The sequence below is a fragment of the Diadema antillarum genome, unplaced genomic scaffold, assembly GCF_040938485.1.
Source record: "Diadema antillarum isolate AM-2024a unplaced genomic scaffold, OU_Dant_1.0 seq00001370_RagTag, whole genome shotgun sequence".
Taxonomy (NCBI): domain Eukaryota; kingdom Metazoa; phylum Echinodermata; class Echinoidea; order Diadematoida; family Diadematidae; genus Diadema; species Diadema antillarum.
The window spans coordinates 1323027-1342136 of NW_027272131.1; the positions used below are offsets into that span (position 1 = coordinate 1323027).

The 19110-nt window shown below is 40.1% G+C and overlaps 1 protein-coding gene and 1 non-coding gene across 2 annotated transcripts in view; one reads left to right on the forward strand and one right to left on the reverse strand.

Moving 5' to 3' along the window:
* LOC139708724 (uncharacterized) overlaps positions 1–18083 on the reverse strand; it is a 38352-nt gene extending 20269 nt beyond the window's left edge. The window contains exons 1-15 of the mRNA XM_071620658.1: positions 17978–18083; positions 15446–15579; positions 12804–12950; positions 12098–12256; positions 10253–10375; positions 9593–9772; positions 8891–9034; positions 7964–8110; positions 7063–7293; positions 6177–6306; positions 4835–5044; positions 4368–4565; positions 2886–3113; positions 1704–1979; positions 936–1110 (exon numbers count right to left, since the gene is read on the reverse strand). Coding sequence (XP_071476759.1) covers positions 936–1110; positions 1704–1979; positions 2886–3113; positions 4368–4565; positions 4835–5044; positions 6177–6306; positions 7063–7293; positions 7964–8110; positions 8891–9034; positions 9593–9772; positions 10253–10375; positions 12098–12256; positions 12804–12950; positions 15446–15579; positions 17978–18083 — 2588 coding nt within the window. The remainder of the gene's footprint in view (positions 1–935; positions 1111–1703; positions 1980–2885; positions 3114–4367; positions 4566–4834; positions 5045–6176; positions 6307–7062; positions 7294–7963; positions 8111–8890; positions 9035–9592; positions 9773–10252; positions 10376–12097; positions 12257–12803; positions 12951–15445; positions 15580–17977) is intronic.
* Trnak-cuu (transfer RNA lysine (anticodon CUU)) lies at positions 16318–16390 on the forward strand. The gene has a single exon. It is a non-coding gene; the product is annotated as a tRNA-Lys (tRNA).
* Positions 18084–19110: the final 1027 nt, after the last annotated feature.

The window sequence follows — 19110 nt, forward strand, 5'->3', positions numbered from 1 at the left end:
TTTATCGTTATGCAATTCTCCTGATGTTGCTGTCAGTAATTGCCAGCAGTTGCGCCCGGTGCTTCCCCTCCCCTTAATTTCTAAGGCGAAAAAATATAGCTACAAACGGCAGTTTGGGGACTGTAAAATGTCAAAATTTTCAAGCTCGCTCGCTTCGCTCGCTCGCATATGCAATTCTCCTGATGTTGCTGTCAGTAATTACCAGCAGTTGCGCCCAGTGCGCCCCCTCCCCTTAATTTCTAAAGCAAAAAAATATAGCTGCCAACGGCAGTTTGGGGACTTAAAATGTCAAAATTTTCAAGCTCGCTCGCTTCGCTCGCTCGCATTTAATCGTTATGCCATTCTCCTGATGTTACTGCCAGCAACTGCCAGCAGTTGCACCCGGTGCAACCCCCTTAATTTCCAAAGCAAATATATATATATATATATATATATATATACATATATTATTATACATAGCTACAAACGGCAGTTTTGGGACTGTAAAATATCAAAATTTTCAAGCTCGCTCGATCCGCTCGCTCGCATTTAATTGTACAATTATGCAATTCTGATGTTGCTTCCGGCCATGAGGTGCGCCCTCCCCCCCCCCCCCCCCCATGTCTTGACCCACGGTACGCCACTGAACACCCCCCTCTAAAAAATCCTGGGTACGCCTATGATTATCATAGCCACCTAGCAAATTGCCTTTTTTTTGGGGGGGGGGGGGAGGAAAGATCAAACTGTCTTAAGGGCTAACACATACATTGTATATCTGGTACACAACGTACTTGGAAATACACTGGTCCACATTGCTGATAAGCAATTATAGTATCTAGTACTGCATGCATTAATACTTTATCTCTTTTGCTTAGGATTAGTGTCACACACTGGCAAGCTAAAGTAGCTGCGGTACCTCCTTGAAAGGAGAAGGAGGGAAATTGACATGAACTCACCCAATTTTGGAGGCGTCAAGCTTCAACTTTTTCATCCTTTGAATGAGCGGAGGATAGCAGTCCACTTTGTGCTTTGTCTCTTCGCAGTATGACTTGACTTGGTCGCGCTGTTTGGCAAACAGTGCCCTCACCAGCTCATTCATGGGATAGGCCATTTCCAGCTTCTGAATCATATCTGTTTAGGGGAAGAAAATTAGAAAACAACAAAAGCAGTGACAGCAACACCAACTCATTGATTATTGTCCAAATACTACAATATTGGCACCTATTCTGATAGCAGCATGCTTATTCAAAAGTCACTGGTAAGTAAGTGAAGAATTTTCAACCTGAAGAATTTTCAACCTGGGGGCATTTCATAATGCATTATGTCTGACAAATTTGCTGTCAGCCAATCAGATGCAAGGATTTCAGTAGCTTTTAACAATTTGTCAGACAAAATATCTGAAAAAAAAAAGCTTCATGAAATCCTCCCCCCCCCCCCCCCCCCTCGTGAGCATACTAGGCAATGTCATTTTGTCAGACTAAGGCAAAATGGGCAAAATAATCACTTATTTCACAAAGACAAAGTTTACTTCATTAACAGACTATAAGATGTAATTCATTATTTCAGATTACAAGTAACCTTTCACAAGATGACTACACCAAGCCAAACAAAACAGATTCAGTAAATATAGGGAGTGAAAAAATCATAATGTATGAGTTGCACAGTCAACATAAATGGGACGTAAAACTCTAAGAAAGCATGTTAAAAGGAGCCAAGCAAACTACCTCGGGTAATCTTTTTGGGTGGAAGAGGTTTTGAGTCACGACCCAGATGAAAGGGAGAGTGTTCAAGAAGTCCCTTGGTCTGGTGTAAGTGGGATGCGGCCAGTGGGGTGGATACGGCATTACCATGGAGACGAAAGGAGGGGGTGGACTCCAGGAAAGAGAGATGTTTGACTGACTTGCTGAGGTAGTCCTCATCACTGGCTTCCAGCCGAGATCTGGGCTTCGTTGAGATGGGTTTGACAGGGGATGGTTCTGGTGCAGCTTCCATCAGGAATTCTGACCCAGGGAAGGAAGATGGAGAGAGAGGAAGAAGGAATCTATTTAATGATGCAGCCATAAATCTGACTTAAGTGCTATGATGAGTCTCAATCCAATCACTCATGCTCCTGTCGGAGATCTTTTTATTTCATTTTATATTATATATATTTTTTTCAAACTACTGCTACCTGAAGTGGAGATATCATGATGCAGTGATCTAGTTTTTTTTTTTTTGTTTCTTTCATTAGCCCCTATGGAATGATACATGAAGCTCACTGAAGCCTTGTTATAATGAGACAGCTGCAAGTTATTGAGACAGCATCAATTAATTACTAACACACCTGCACTCTTGTAAAGGCGGTAAACCATGATGTGCAAGAAACTCTTTGTCTAGAGAATTTCACCAGCAGCTGCAAAGCAGAAACAGAATACTCAGAGCTAAATTTTGGCTGACCTTTCTTCTTGATTTTCTGTGTGAAATTTAAACACTTCTTGAATCTCAAGTCATGCTTACAGAATCTCTTTACCAATATCAATATGAGTCAACCAGCTACTATGACTGTGCACATGGATAGCTGAAAGATAAGTCTGTCTGTCAAGACACATCCTGCACTCATTTCTCCAGGCATACGGCAAAACCTTCACCTTTTATCAGCATATAAAGACTGAGTGCTATTATGAAAGAGTCATCACTGCCATGACACCAAGTGATGGTATTATGAGGTACCCCCTAAATATGCTTGAGGATTCTCTAAACTTCCAAAGGCAACTGCTGTTGTAAAGTTAAATCCTAATTTCACTAAAATCTTGTCTATCAGTTGGTTCCCATTCCGCTGTGTTATTCTGAAATTTGTTTTACTCTATATGGTTACAGTGACTTCATAACAAGGCTGATTTCATAATGAGGCAGGTATCATTGCTCACCCTCTATGTCTGCAGTAGCTTCAATTGCTGCACCATGCTCCCTTGCACTGCGCCTGGCTAGTCTCAGTGGACTGAGGATACTGGGTTGATTGGCCGGGTCAAGACCCTGGTGGAGGTTGTGGATGCAGTGGAGGAGGTGACGGGCGTGGTCGAGGAGGGCAGAAATGGCCCTCTTGTTGCGGATGTTGCCCACCGCATAGTGAGCTCCGTTCTTGACGAGCGGGATGGCTGTTTGGAGTGTGAGTGAGAGTGAAGAAATGTCATATGTGTAATGAGATCATATTCAAAGCTGTGTAGCTCCACAGGACAAGTCTTTCTAACCTAACACCAGTTTGTATGAAGTTAGCAATTCATTAATTGAGAACAAAAAGGGCATTAATGCAGATGATTGTTAATGGAGTTAACAATGTTTTGGTCTTAACTAGCAGAAAGACAATGCAAGACCACAAGCCACATTACATTTTCTTCTCTTTTGTTATGATCGATGGATAGGTCGTCAAACATGGCATCATCTGATACGACAATGTGACAACTTCATGTAACATAGTATTAAGTTTTGCAAATAAACCTAACATACTTAGAGGGTGTGTGGCATTCAGGTGAACGTACATGAATGACTAAGTAGCCTGTGTCTGACATACAAATTCTTAACTTTGAAGTTCCTGACTAGCATGTACATGCAAGCCTGCAATGTGATGCACACCACCTCAACATGATGGGAAACATTGCTCTCCTACTCTTATAGGCAATAGCAGAAACATCTCTGCATCTAATAACCTACCATTGTGCCTTGCAAGCCTCAGTTGAACGAACTCCAAGGCGGAGACAGCCAGCCTTGATACAATCATTTCATTTCATGTGCTGGTACGACTGATACCAAGATCAATGTTTCCATGAAAGCATGCTTCACTTTCACATTGAATAACCTCATCCTTTATCCTACCCGTAATTCAATGAGACTTCTGTAACTGCTTTGTTTCATTTGATGTACTGGTATGTACTCAATAGAGTAACGAAGTGTGACAACATAGCATACAAATAGTGAATGGTTACAAGTGCGATGGTACAAGATTTCGCACTCTGTAAAAGATAAGGCACGCTTTTACTTTTGAACTCGGCTTTGCCTCATTGAATAGAGTGCCTCTATCTTTCACCTCAATGGTACTTTCAACTGAATGTCATGTGATGGGCAATCAACCAATCCAATAGCTACATTCTTTTTAGGTGTTGCATAATCATTCATAACTGTGGAAACTGGTTCTAAACAACCTCATATACGCTGGAAACCTGTGAACAGAAGAGATGCTAGTCATGCTTGAACAGAAGACTGTAACATCATCACTTTGGTACTGTACTCTGTTCAATTGATACATGAAGTGTCGTTCCCTGAATGGCATTATAGTGCTAAGCCCAGAACCCAAGACACCAACCAGTCTGTAATCAACAGACCAAAACACCTCCACCAGGTGAATATCAGCTCACCATTCTCCACCTGCCCAATGAAGACTTGCAGCCCATTCCTGTAGACAGCATCACTGCTCTTGTTCTGGTGTTGCCTAGCAACGTGCAGCAGCCTCTTGCATCGACCCAGGATGTGATTGGCAGCCTCTGACAGCAGGTCAGGGTCGTTGATCAGGCTGGCCTGGCGACACTCCTCAATGTCGTCCTCCAGACACGATTCTGGAAAAATGGGAAAGAGAAAACTCGTCATGGATTCTATTTTCAGAACTCCCCTGAAAATGGTCGAGGTGACTGTGGGGCCACCTCTGTTAATGTAGATGTACACAATGTTATCAATACTGACATGCACTCACTTAATAAATATTCATATTATGTTCACTTTGTTCACTCACTAAATAAACATTCATGTGCTCTTTGCACCACTTTATAGATATTGTACCTGGTGGCCTTATATAAACGAAAAGGGAAGAAATCAGGCTGTGCCTTACCTGACACTTCCATAAACTTGTGGGAATCAATGAGGCTGTCCACCACATCCAGCAGCTGATTCACAGAGCTGTGCCACTCCCTGCGAACCAACTTCAGATGCTGCAAGGCACCCTTGTTGGACAGGTTCTGCCGCACCGCAAGGCATGATGGGAAGGCATCGGAATCCAGTTCCTCCATGTTGGCCACGATGCCCAATACCTCCTGGCCCCCTAATAGAGAGAGGAAAATCATGAAGAGTTGGCAAATATATGGTTGACCTGTTTCATTGATTTATTCAGTCTAGTGGATTGCCCACCACGATTTCAATCAGAGGGTACAGGGTTCAAATCCTGCCACAGCATTTCTGTCCTTTTATAGGCAAGAAACCTCATTCACAATGCCCTTCTGCATCTCAGTGTTTATTGCGGACATGTATGAAGCTGGACAATTTTGTGGATGGACTCAGCTCATGTGTGCAGTAAATATTGCAGTGTGGGTTTGATTTTGACAGATATTGCTCTTTTAGAGGTGCAATATAACACTTGACATCCCTGTGGGAGTTACATTTTCAACAACAACAAAAATATATATATCGTCTGAAAGGCAAAATATAACTCTCAAGAGACTATCAAGTTTATAACTACAGCAATAGACAAGGCAATATTTGTTATATATTATGGTCTACATAGATATACATCATTTCCTTCTAGCCCCATTGGCAGCCAGTCAAATTCTTGATTTATATTTCCTGATGTGACATCAATACTCTCAATGTGATGATTTCGATTTTGGCTGCATTAGTCATATGATTGCATTATGACCAATCACCAACCAGTATTTACGCATACCATTAATGAAAGGGAGACATGATGTACGGAATGACTTCTACTATTACCATCCTCAATATTGCCTTTACACTCATCTAATATCTAGAGACTCATCAACTTCTGTCATGTGCTTTAGATGGAAATCAATCGTAATGGATATCAGTTAGAACACACAGACAATAAAGAACACAACTTGAAAATCAGAGTTGTTCACTTCTTTCAAAATCATTCCCTAATTTTTTTTAAAACAGTTTGACGTAAATATGATTAGAAAACATGCTACCGTATGTTGACTTAAAAAAAAAAAATTGTAACCTGTTATCATGGATGGAGAGAAAGCAAATCCAGCTGGATAAACATCCTCCATCGGAGAAACAAAAATCTGTGCTAATTGTCAGTTGAAGACTACTGCAAACGTCAGTAATTGGATAGGACACTGCTCACCGTCCATAGTGTCTATGTTGATCAGCTACTTTGGGTCATTAAACTTATAGAAAAGACACCAACTGCAAATCAAAATGCATGGTAAACTCACGATTGCGGTCGATACAGCTGGCTGCAATGAAAGCTGCCAATTGAAGGACTCTATCTGAATGATCGTGGAAGTTGTCATCAAGGGGTTGGAGTAGCTTGGTGCATAACTCTTCTTTAATTGGCCCTTTCTCCTAATTTAAACAACGCGAAATGCACACAAAAAGCATATTTAATTTCTTTACTTTGCACATTCAAATCAAGAACACTGATAGATGAATGGGCATTTAGTACAAGCTTGATAAAATATACCTCTAAACAGTTGTTGTACTGGACAAAAAAACTGGCTTCATGTAAAAATTGAACTTTTATGCCACTCATTTTAACAAACTTTCCTCTAAGCGATCAGATGTTGATCATGAAATGATCTGCAATTTACACCTTAATACATTCACTAATATTTGTTTACTCTACATTCTATAAATCAGTCCATAACTCAAAATGTGTCATTCTCAAAATCCATCATGTTTCACCATGATGAATAAGATTTGATAAAAGCAGCCTAATTCACACCAAACATCACAATGCAAGTACGTTCTGACATCATTAGGTCCTATATGTGACTACCTCAATGGTCTCTCACAGGTCAAATATGTACTAGCCATAAATGATCCTTCAGTTTCAATGGAATTATATATTTTCAGAAACCCTGAAGAGTACTACAAAATTAGAAAATAAGAAATACATATGTTTCAAGGTTCTTATTTCTTACAGTAAAGAATAAAAATTAGTATGTTGATCCACAGTCTCAATGTAAGAAGAGGTTTGGATATCTTCACCCTTTATTCTTGAAATTGTACGTCTTGGAGTCTTTGCCTCTAACCTCACAGCAAAGAAATTGACCTTGTGTCCTTCCTGAAACTCAACAGAAAATATCCTGTTGTTCTTACCTTTAATCTTACAGTAGCAGTCTTGACAAGCCTGTCCATGGGTTCCGTTGTTTCTGTGAAGACATCCACAATCTGGTGGGTGATACTGCTCTTCACAAGACTTTCCATGGTCAAAAGGTCACGGGCCAGCTCCTCACACAACGCGCCAAAGTCCGCCAACAGTTGGCTGTAAGACGCGTTGTCTTCCATGGCTGTGTGGGTCTTTGTGACATCTGAACGGAGCTGCAGTATCTGTTGATTGTAATTAGTGAGGTTATGAAGGGGAACACTTTATATCTATGTCAGTTCTCCACCTATAATCATCTACAAAATAAAAATTACCACACATATATTTGATTCATGGGTGGCTTCCCTGGCCAAAATGATGCAACTAGGTGGAAATTGTCCTGGGGGGCACTTCATGAAGCATTTTGTCCGACAACTTTGTCGGACAAATTTGTTGTCAGCCAATCAGATGCAAGGATTTCCATAGCTTTTAACAGTTTGTCAGACGAAATATCTGACAAAACGCTTCATGAAATGTGCCCTGTCAGGTTGAGTAAATGATAGCAACAAATATTTCCTATCCATTTTACTAACGTATATTCATGTGGGTCTAGAAGATGGGTGATGATCAAACTTGGTAGTATTCCACATCACAGTCATAGTCTATACACCCAGTCATAGTCTATACACCAATTTGCCTCTCATGAAATGGGTCGATCTGCATGAAATTTTGGGGAATTGCTACTGGCATTCAATGCATATTTTGCAGAAGAATTTTTGTGTGCATTTTAACTTCCCAAAATTCATGAAATTAAAATGCACACGAACACTTCTGGTTTTACAGTGCCCTTCACATCAAGTAGTAGCTAGCTCGTTTTGAAAAATAGAGACTCCATGCTTATGAAATGCTCCTTACATGTTTACATTCAGCAATTATATCATCTTTGATAGACTCCCTGGAGGCTGCTGCCACGCTCATCCCATGCCGAACAGTCTGCTCCAGGATGCCCTCAAAGTCCCCGCCCAGTTTCATCCGGTGGTCGGGAGACAGCATCTCAATCAACTAGGGTGTCACAGAAAATCATTGCATGAATATGTCGTGATATTTCCGAGTATGAAATTTTCCCTTTAAATCTGTGTACGTAATTCAATTTCAAATACCAAGACCAAGTTTGACATACTGCATCAGATATGACCCAACATTTAACGGTACATCAGAAGAGAACATGAAATTTATGACTTTACGTCAAGAATCAAGTGATCAGTTCTTTGCAAGAAATATCAGTCATGTTACTGCATCTGCTCATTTAAGATGCCCAAATGATATGTGGTTGAATAATATACTGATATTTCCTTGATTCTATGCAGCAATAGAGGAGAAGGGGGAGGGGGAGGGGGAGGGGGAGGAGGAGGGGGAGGAGGAGAAGGAGGAACAGGGGGAGGAGGAGGAGGAGGGGGGGAGGAGGAGGAGGAGGAGGGAGGGAGGGAGGGAGGAGGAGGAGGAGGAGGAGGAGGAGAAGGAAGAGGAGGAGGAGGAGGAGGAGGAGGAAGAGGAGGAGGAGGAAGAGGAGGAAGAGGAGGAGGAGGAGGAGGAGGATGAGGAGGAGGAGGGGAGGAGGAGGAGGAAGAGGAGGAGGAGGGGGAGGGGGAGGAGGAGGAGGAGGAGGAGGAGGAGGAGGGGGAGGGGGAGGAGGAGGAGGAAGAGGAGGGAGGAGGAGAAGGGGAAGAGGAAGAAGAGGAGGCAGAGGAGGGGGAAGAGAAATATAAACTCTACTCTAAAAGGCTGTATGACCTTTTTTTCTGAAAATCAATACAGAATTCCCCATCCCCAACACACACATACCGTTTCAATGCTGTGGGCAAAGAGGCCTGGCTTCTCCGCAGGGATGCTCTGGGTATCTGACACCTGGACTGTGTGCTGGTCCACTGCCTCCAGGATTAGACTCACTGCATCACTGACCTGCTTGCAGGTGTAGTCCCTGCTGGCCTGGTTTCAGTGATGGAATGTTATCAAATGTTGGTTTTTTACTTTCAAGGGAGTGCACCATATTTTCCTCATCTTTTTACACATGTCTCATACTAATCAATTTATGCCAATTGTAAAGTAAGGCAATGCATGGCTGTGGTGCATTTACAGATGCAGATAAAAAAAAATCTTTATCTACTTTACACACGAATGGACTTAAATTTAAGACATAATGAGACACACTGACTGAAAAATGGTATGTGCAGCCTTGCTATCTCCTCTGTTGGGTATTAAACAATCTGTCCGTCAGATAGGACATAAAATGAAGGTCCTGCATGTAAGTGAGAGAGAGAATCTGAAGTCAAGTACATAACAGATCCAACTTCACTTCTCACAAAGATGAGGGTATAAACTTGGTGAAGCAATTCATCCTTTACATATCATCAGAATTATTCCATTCCCCCCAACCAATTCTGACCCCCATCAATTCGTACAAGTGACTAGCAGTAGTTAGCAAACAGCCCCAACAAGGCAAATCATGCCGCACGAGATAAGAAGTAGCACCAATCTCTTGCCAACCTTGGTCTGCACATTGGTCGGGTATTTGACGAAAGCTTGCATGGAGGAGTTGAGCAAGGGAACGGTTCGTCTGAGTGAGGCCAGGGCCAAGATAATCTTCTCCTTCCTACCCGGGTCATTCAGATCCTGCTGTCTCTTATCACACAGGTCGCACAGTAGGAGGACTGACTCCGAAAAGTCCTGGAAAGTTCAGGAAAAGCAATACACCAATGGTAATGTGTACATCGAACAAAGAAATTTCAGCGCCCAGAGCTAACGACTCTTCTGCACCAACCAGCACAGTGTAATTCATTGTACTGTACAAGTTGCTACAGGATTTACAGGTTTCATATCTCGTCCCAAAGGTTAAAGGTCAGTGATGAGAGATGAAGTGAATGATAAGGGATGGGCAAGGGGAGAGCATAACAGAAATATACAGCAAAAGGAAAACAAACTCACAATTGAGCACTTACAGTACAGTGCAACTTGCAGAAACAGAACTTGTCTTCCACAAAAGGCAGTTGGCTCTGAGAGCGAAAGTCGTTCATTTGCTGTAGAAGTTAGCTATCCCTAAAGGGTTTCTGACATTGATTTAAGTGTCCTTTCCCATTCAGAAGGCTAAGCTGAAGGAAAAATAGACTTGCTCTGAAGGCAAACTGCGTGTTCGAACATTTCATATACCTTGAAGCACTTCACAAGCTCCTTCATGGAGCCCACAGCCCTCATGTCTTGTAGACCGTCCTGCACCCACTGGCAGGCATCAATGATGCGACGAACCTCAGCATCGTCTGAAATTAGCAGAACCTGGCATTCAAGAAGAGTATTATGAAAATCTATGATGACAAAAACTTACATGATAAAACATTTCTCGCTATTCATTTGTGGGAGTTATCATACAGATGGAGAACATGTTAACTTCTATGTAAAGATACCTTTACTAGGCATTCAATTATGTGTGGACAACAATACAACAAAAATATTAAGGGAATTCCACAAGAATTATTTTTTCATGAAAATTAAACATTCCATCAACTTGATACTGACATATGTCAAGGGTAGCAATTATTCCCCCTGCTTTCTGAAAGTGGATAGTCCAGTGCTCTTTCATTATGCTAGAAAAGTGAATTTATGTGGAATTCCCTTTATATTTTTTTTATATTGTTGTCAAAACATACATCATAATCTCTAGTAGTCTCCTCATCCAGGGGTTCCAAAACCAAAACTTTAACAATTCCTAACTTTTGCATCAATTGTCCGATTTTCCAAACTTTCGCTGATGTGTTTTACTAATGTTGCTGCTTTGGCTCAATCCACATTTCTCTTTGGGTTTGGGTTTCCTTTAATAACCCTAACTAGGCCAGGGGGGGGGGCCTCCGAGACCCCCCCTCGACGTTTCGCGCGATGTATCGCTATCGCGAGAAGCTATCCCCGCAACGTTTCATGACTTTTTTCTTTTGAGTCTCCCGCATCTTTTGACACTAAATTTGCGATGCCCGCGTGCGCGGTTCCGAAGTTGCGCATAAATATGCACGTGCATGTCAGACCAAAAATTGCTCAAAAACGTGAATTTGTGTACAATTTCAATGCAAACTGTGTTTACAGGCAAATTTCATAAAAGCATGATTATTTTGGGGGTTTATTGATCAAAATCAATTGATAACACATTTTCTTGTTCGGAACAATGTAACGGACAAATTTCACCGAAAAAACAATGAAAAACATAAAGTCGAAAAACAAAGAAATACATAAGAAATTCAAAAAACAATAAAATACTTAGGAAATTTTTTCTGATTATGCAATTTTTTTCTCTTACATTTGCTAAGGACACTAAAAAGAATATTTACACCAAAAATGTGCCTGTTTTGAGCTTTATTTAGTGATTTATACCAAATTGTCTGATTTCATGCATCATTATGCATAAATTAGCATAATTTAGTGTAAATGATAATTTTTGAAAAAATTAACTTCATGGTACTTTAGATTACATCATAGGCAATGCGTGTGCCAATTTTCATCGCGATCGCGTGGTCGACGGCTGAGATCCGGAGGGGGGGCCTGGGAGGCCCCCCCCCCGGCTCTCTCATCTACCTAAATAGCCCGGCCTAGTTAGGGTTAAATGCAAGCATGAACAAAGCTAAACACTACTTGTTGCTCTGCAAATAGCCTAGAATCTAACAACTGGCTAAACAAGGATTTACTGAAATAGCAATATTTGCTCAGAATCACAGGTGAGGTTTATAAAAAGAAACTGAATGTACCCATATTCTGAAATAGCTGCAATACATGTTTCCTTTATCATTACTCAGTTCTACACATTTTCCTTTGAAAATACAGGTAAACTATGTCTACAAAAATTTGAAATTGTATCTTTTCATCTTGACCAATAACTTCATTATCGTGAAACATTCCGAGTTATCAACTTATGTAACCACGTTTTTCAATCATGTCTCTGATATTCTTTTCTCAATGTCCAATGCAATCAAGCATTTATCCAAGATCCAACAAGTCTTTTTTTTTCTTATATACCTTCATGGTCGTCTCTAAGAGCCGTCTGGCTGCAGTCACCATGTTGTCCCTGGCCGCTTCTGACTGGGGCTCTGCCTGAAGACGCTGGACTGCCATCAGCATGCTGCGTCCTGCTGCAATGGTCGCATCACACACTTCGGGCATCTCTAGCTGAAGTTTCTAAAATTGCCATGTGACAGGGTAGTTTGTGTGAGATTACCACGAAAGCTGGCATACACCCATCAATCAAAAACTTGCTCAAACTGGATACATCCATGGCATTTCAAGCAAGGAAATGGTATGGAAATTTTCACAAATTTCCTGCTCAGCTATTCATGCATGAAAATAAGAATATGCTAAATATCAGGGAGATATTCTCATTAAACTTAAAAACAAGAGATTTGTTTTTTTTTCCACAGATTGGTCCAGAGTTTTGTGTGAGAGCTTTATACTATACTATGGTACATAGTATCAAACAAGCAAGTGATGGAAATCAAAAGCAAAAAAAATCTCTCTCAAATCTTAGGGACGAACTCTTCATAAAAACATTCAACTAACTCTTGACGGGTTTTTGTGTAAGATATTTCATTTCTTTTTCATATTCCCTACAAACAAACAAGCATTCATCAGTAACATTTCAAAATCAGAAGAATGAATCAAAACATAACTTAAAAGACTAGATATACACTGTTATATTTACATCAATTAGCTAATTAATAAATATTACCTCATCATCAGTGTCTTTGGTCATTTTCTGTCCCACCTGGACCAAGTCCTCCGTCGCTCTCAGCACAGTCTGGGCAAACGGGATGAGGTTTGGCAACTTGCCCCCATCCCTTTCCACAGTCTCATTGAGAATTATCAGCTGGGATACCTGGAAGTCAAAGCATGACAGAGGAAGATGTATTCAAAACCACAGACACACCTCTTAGCTAGTAGGCATAGTAATAATTAGCAAGCAGAAATTACAAACAGTGACACTAACAATGCTGCAAAATGTGAAGTACAATGACAACACATCTATTCCACATAGAGGTCATAAGTTAGGCATAGGGCAATTACCTCATGGGTAATTACCCTGGACCTTCCCCTGACCCTAAGTCTCATCCTAATCCTGTGACTGTGTGCTGAACCTAATCCTAACGGGTTAACCCTAACCCGAACTCTACGTTGTCATTAGACCTAACCGCACCGGCGATCCAGTGCCCTGCACTGGGGCTACGTTAGTTAGACCCTAAAACCTAACCCTAAATCTTTACTCTAACCTGAATACTAACAAGTACAGTGTATTAGCAGGGGGGGGGGGGGGGGGTACTGGCCCTCGGGGGGTAATTGCCCTGATACAAAGTACAACCAAGGAGATTTAAGAGATGGAGTAACAACAGTGTTATTCCCTTTGATCCCATATTTGATGCCACCACCAAGAAATAATTGAAGTATGTGCTAAACTGGAGCAATCTCACAGATAGGAAGCCAATTGATTCATGTGGCATTGCATCAAAATAGAAGTATGTGCTAAACTGGAGCTGTCTCACAGATAGGAAGACAATTGATTCATGTGGCATTGCATCATGACTCATAACTTTCAATGGAAGGTAGTTACTTTCCGCTGTCCCTTCTTATGAAACATGAGCAGTACATATTAAAGGGATGGTACAGTATTGGTGGAGATGAGAATTGGGCTTTTAACTTTTTGCGAGATACCAAGAAAACACTTATGATATAATACAGAGCATACCATTTTAAGAGGAATTCAAAGTTTATTTGATGAAAATTGGGTTTGGAATGACTGAAACATCCAAAAATAAAGTACCGGGGTAGAACAAAGCGATCGTAATAAAGCGTGGGTCCCACACTTTATTAGAATCACTCTTTTTGGATATCTCGGCCATTCCAAAACCAATTTTCACCAAATAAACTTTGAATTCCTCATAGAATTACATGCTCTTTCATATTTCATTAGAGATTTCTCATTATTTCACAAAAAAATTTTTAGAAACCTGAAATCAGGTCTCAACCAAAACTGTACGATCCCTTTAAAGGACAAGTTCACCTTCATAAACATAAGGATTGAGAGAATGCAACAATATCAGTAGAACACATCAGTGAAAGTTTGAGGAAAATTGGACAATCGATGCAAAAGTTATGAATTTTTAAATTTTTGTGTTGGAGCCGCTGGATGAGGAGACTACTACAGCTTGTGAGTCATATGCGTACAACAGTATAAAGAAAATGTAAAAGAAAATTCAACATATTTTCACTTTTTTCGCATAATAAAAGAGCTCTTGACTTGCCTCTTTCTAAAGGCAGGGGGAATAATATTGCCCATAACATTTGTCGGTAACGAGTCAGGGGGATGTGTACTTTTTTCAAAAGATGGAATTTTGTGAAATTCTCTTTATATTTTCCTTATATTGTTGTACGCAAGTTATTCATACACTGCAGTAGTCTTCTCATCCAGCGGTTGCTGCACAACAATTTTAAAAATTCATAACTTTTGAACGGATTGTCTGATTTTCCTCAAACTTTCAATGATGTGTTCTACTAATATTGCTACATTCTCTCAATCCTTATGTTTATAAAGGTGAACTTGTCCTTTAAGGTACAGACACAGGGATGTGTGGATAAAAATTCTACAAAAATTGATGAAATAAGAATTAAAATTACCTGCATTTACATGTTTTTACACTAATGTAACATATAAATGAATAAAGTGTTAAAGAACTACACTTGAAGATTATACCATTATCAATTTCATTTGTCGGAAGTGATCGGAAAGATGATAAAATCGACTTTCCAGTAACGTTAAAGGTGCAGTTCATATATTTTCACAATGTACAGTTCAGATAATTTACACTCTTTCTTTTGACGTTTGAGTTTGACATTAAATTTAATCCTCGACAGGAGTTACTTTCGTTTTCATATGCATGTAGTATTACCTGAAATTCAATTTCCTTTAGAATACAAAAACAAACAAAATATAGGCCTAGCCGACATTATGTTAGCATTCCAAATGAATCATTTCTTTGATTTAATTGCTCACAAAGACGGCGACATCGCATCGAACCCCGATCATCAAATTGTACAAAAGTCACGAAAAATGCACCTGTCGACTGTGCTGTGGAATTCTTTTGACTTTGCTTTGTAGGGGACCTACATCAAAAGAAAACCGACAGCTGTTTGAATGTTTACAGCCAGTTGGAACTCCATTTCTCAAACCTCCTTGGTACAACTATCATATAGTATTCGAATAAACGTTATTAGCCAGTAAATTACGTGATCCCTGGTCACTAACTTGACATTGCTGGTCCCCCGCCCCCGCCCCGCCCGATCCCCACAGCACGACGCGACGTTAGCGTTGATTTTTACCTGTGCAGCGATAGGTGCAAGGACGCGTTCAATGGAACGAGTTTGAATCGCCGACTGAAACGAACTTCCATTTTGCCTGCGAGAGCGACTGGACGACGACTTTTTCAATCGCTCACGTTTCCCCTTCCAAACGTCTGATTTCAGCATTGCAATGCCCACTTGTTACCGACATTGATCTCCAAAACATTCGAATGCTGCACCAACACAACAGGTTATTGGATGGCGTCATTGACGACGTGTTATGGGTCGGTCGTAGTTTAGTCGCGTCGGTCGATCAGTTACAGTACTTGGAATTCCGAATTCCGTGCGTGCTCGTTCGCTGCATGCAGATACGACAAGCAACGCGTGAATGCGTGTTGTTTATCCTTGTTAGTTTAGCTTTAAGAGACCTCACAGAATTTTGAAACGATTTGTGATGGTGGTGTCCACAACAAAATAAAAACTATGATAGCAATCGGTATTCTAAAATAAACACCTTGTTGGAAAAAATTCCTAATTGACATATATTAGGGCTAACATAACAGATGTAGGATAAAATTTTGCAAATCTGTTCAATCTTAGGTGTTCAGGGTTTGTTAATAAAGACTACTCCTTCATTTTATGGGTTGCATCATTGTGATGCCTTCTACTGTATATCGAAGGGGGTAACGTATTTCTTTTCTACAAATTTTCCGACAAAACGAGATCTGAAATGGTCTGTTTGAAATGAATGGCTGCAAAATTTCATTTTCTACAGCTAATTTGATCTATGACGTTGGAAATTTCATGCAAGAAAAATTAAAAAATAAAATTATTTTCTTCATAAGCTGGCGTTTCATAGTTTATTTTTGTACTTAACGATATAATTTTAAAACTACCACTTACGCCGCGAAGCCCGGTTAGCTCAGTCGGTAGAGCATGGGACTCTTAATCCCAGGGTCGTGGGTTCGAGCCCCACATTGGGCGCAACTTTTTTTTTTTTTTTTTTTTGAGAGGGGGGGGGGGGGGGGGGGGGAACTCTTTCCTCATGAAAATGGATTGTTTACTTTTTCAAGATAGCGCGGTAGGTTACTAAAGGTATAGAAATGTAATGTAGCGAATGTAGCGTGAACAATGTATTTTTTAGAAAGCTTCATCTTAACGGAGCTGAACTTCTAAAATGATGTTACTGTATGTTTGTATTAAATCACGAATATGAGCTCAGTAGGGTTTGGGGTATTTCATGAAGTGTTTTGTCAGACATTTTTTTTTTGTGTGTGTGGACAAACTGTGATAATCTACAGAAATCATTGCATCTGATTGACTGAAAGCAAATTTGTCAAAAAAAAAAAAAAAAAAATCAGACAAAACTCTTCAGGAAAATTATGTCCCCGGTCCTAAACCGAACCTATAGGTCCGACGCCTATGGATGAATGCAATACTCATGGTACTCGAGGATAACATCTCGCCAAGGATACTATATGTTTTTGCTGGCTTTGGTTTTGTTTGTTTGTCTGTCTGTTTGCAAAATACTAGTAGCTCAAAAAGTTACCATCAGATTTGGATGAAATTTTGACACGAGAAACGAGAACACTTTGAAACTATCATGGTATTGGTGCGAGATAGAGACCGATTTTAATACGGTCAACTTGAAAACGGAAAAATGATAGCAGTAGGATTGGTGCATTTTCAAGTCACAGTCACTGTCTTTCAACAACACTAGTTGTACTATTATACGATATACAATCAATGAATGAGCATGTCTCTGTGCTTTCTGTACACACATATCGTTTGAGTGTGTTATTTTTATCAATATTCAAAACACATGCGCACACATCATGCTCATGAAAATTATATACAAAATGAACGCAAGATTTTATAAGTCGGAGTCAATCTTTCACAAATTTCGTTTGCTCAGCACAGAAAATGAGAGAGAAAGAGAAACGCCTGGTGGAAGTCATATTCCTCGTCTGAAGATGCATGATAGTAGAGGGGAGTCGGCATCTTAATCATGGTCGGTACCATGAGAGCCTGAGAAGAAATAATCCTGAGGAGTATTATAATCTAGAGGAGTAATAATCCTGAGCAGGGGCGGATCTAGCTTTTTATAAAGGGGGGGGGGGAGGGTGTGGGAGGGGGGTTTCCCCCCTCCCACAGTAGGGAGAATTTTTGAAAATCTGTGTGTGAAAATGGCGTTTTCTTGCATCTAAAACACCACTATTTTTGGTAAATGGGGTTTCAACCCCCCCCCACCCCCTCTAGATCCGCTTCTGCTGAGGAGTATAAATCCAGAGGAGTAATAATCCAGAAGAGTTATAATCGGTGATATCGCAATCAACAAGATATTTGATATCGACAGCAAAAAAAAAAAAATAATAAAAAAACATGGGGTCGGCGGAATTTTTAGGGTCGGGCGGGTTACGCCAATGCAACAATTTTTTTTTTTTTGGCCTAATAAGATTCGGACGCGGATGTGGCTGATTCCGTCGGCATTGGTCTGTGCGTCGTAAACTGCGGCATGAACATGATTCAAGATGAAGCGATAAAAGTGTCCAACCTTTTGACATTTCCGACAAGTGCGACCATTGGCAGGACAGCTGGGATCTCCACGCTCGTGACTCTCAATCTCAGTAGCTACTCTCCTGAATGCCATGTCCAGATCGAAGCGGGCTGGAGTCATTTCGCCATGACATCCCAATTTCAACAGATTTCTCACCAAAAAAAAAAAAAAAAAAAAAAAAAAAAAAAAACACGCAAAAATATGCTTTTGGGAATAAAGTAAATTTGAGATTCACCTTCAGACTTCCATCCTAGATACTTCAAATTGTAGCACTTTTTTTCGGAAAGAGTTGATAACCCTGCTCCAAAATATACTAGAGTCCATTTACTTATTGATACCTCATTACTTTCCCGAGTTGCTTGGCTGATTTCGGTTTTTCGACCAGCAATATTAATCTCCTCCGACTCCGAGGTCGCGTTGTTTGATGAACATGAGCAAACAACAATATACACAATGGTTGTGCCAGAAGCCGTGAATATCGTTTCAGACATGGTATTACACGCCACAATAAATATCCATATCACTTACATAGCATATACAAGTCATGTACTCTATTATGATGATTATTAATCAATTTACGCTGAATTTGGGACTATCATAATCCATAGGGTGGAACTCACAATATGGATGGAAATCACAATATAGGGCCTATAGGTGGAAATGAGCTGCGTTGGTGGTTTTGTGCTTTTTTTAGTTATCACTGTTCTTGTTCTTATTTTGTTATATATATACATATATATATATATATATATATATATATATATATATATATATATATATATATATATATTTATTTATTTATTTATTTATTCTAATGGGAATGCAGGTAAAGTTCCTTGGTACAAAATTTTGCAATGTTGCAATGTGCAGAATTTAGACACAAATCACTGATATCAATACATGTAGGCCTGCTTATTTGAAAACGTTTATTTATGACAGTGTAAGCAGTCATTCTCACAATGTGTATTGCAATAGATGTGCATGTGTCCTTGTGCTTGTGTTATTGTGTAGGTGCCTATGCTGGAGCAGACATGTAAATAAGTGTTTCTGAGATAATGTCCATTGTTATATGGTGTGTTTATCATATACTACAATTGTAGTAATATCTGAAATTACTATCTCAAAGAATTCACACTTGTGAACACAC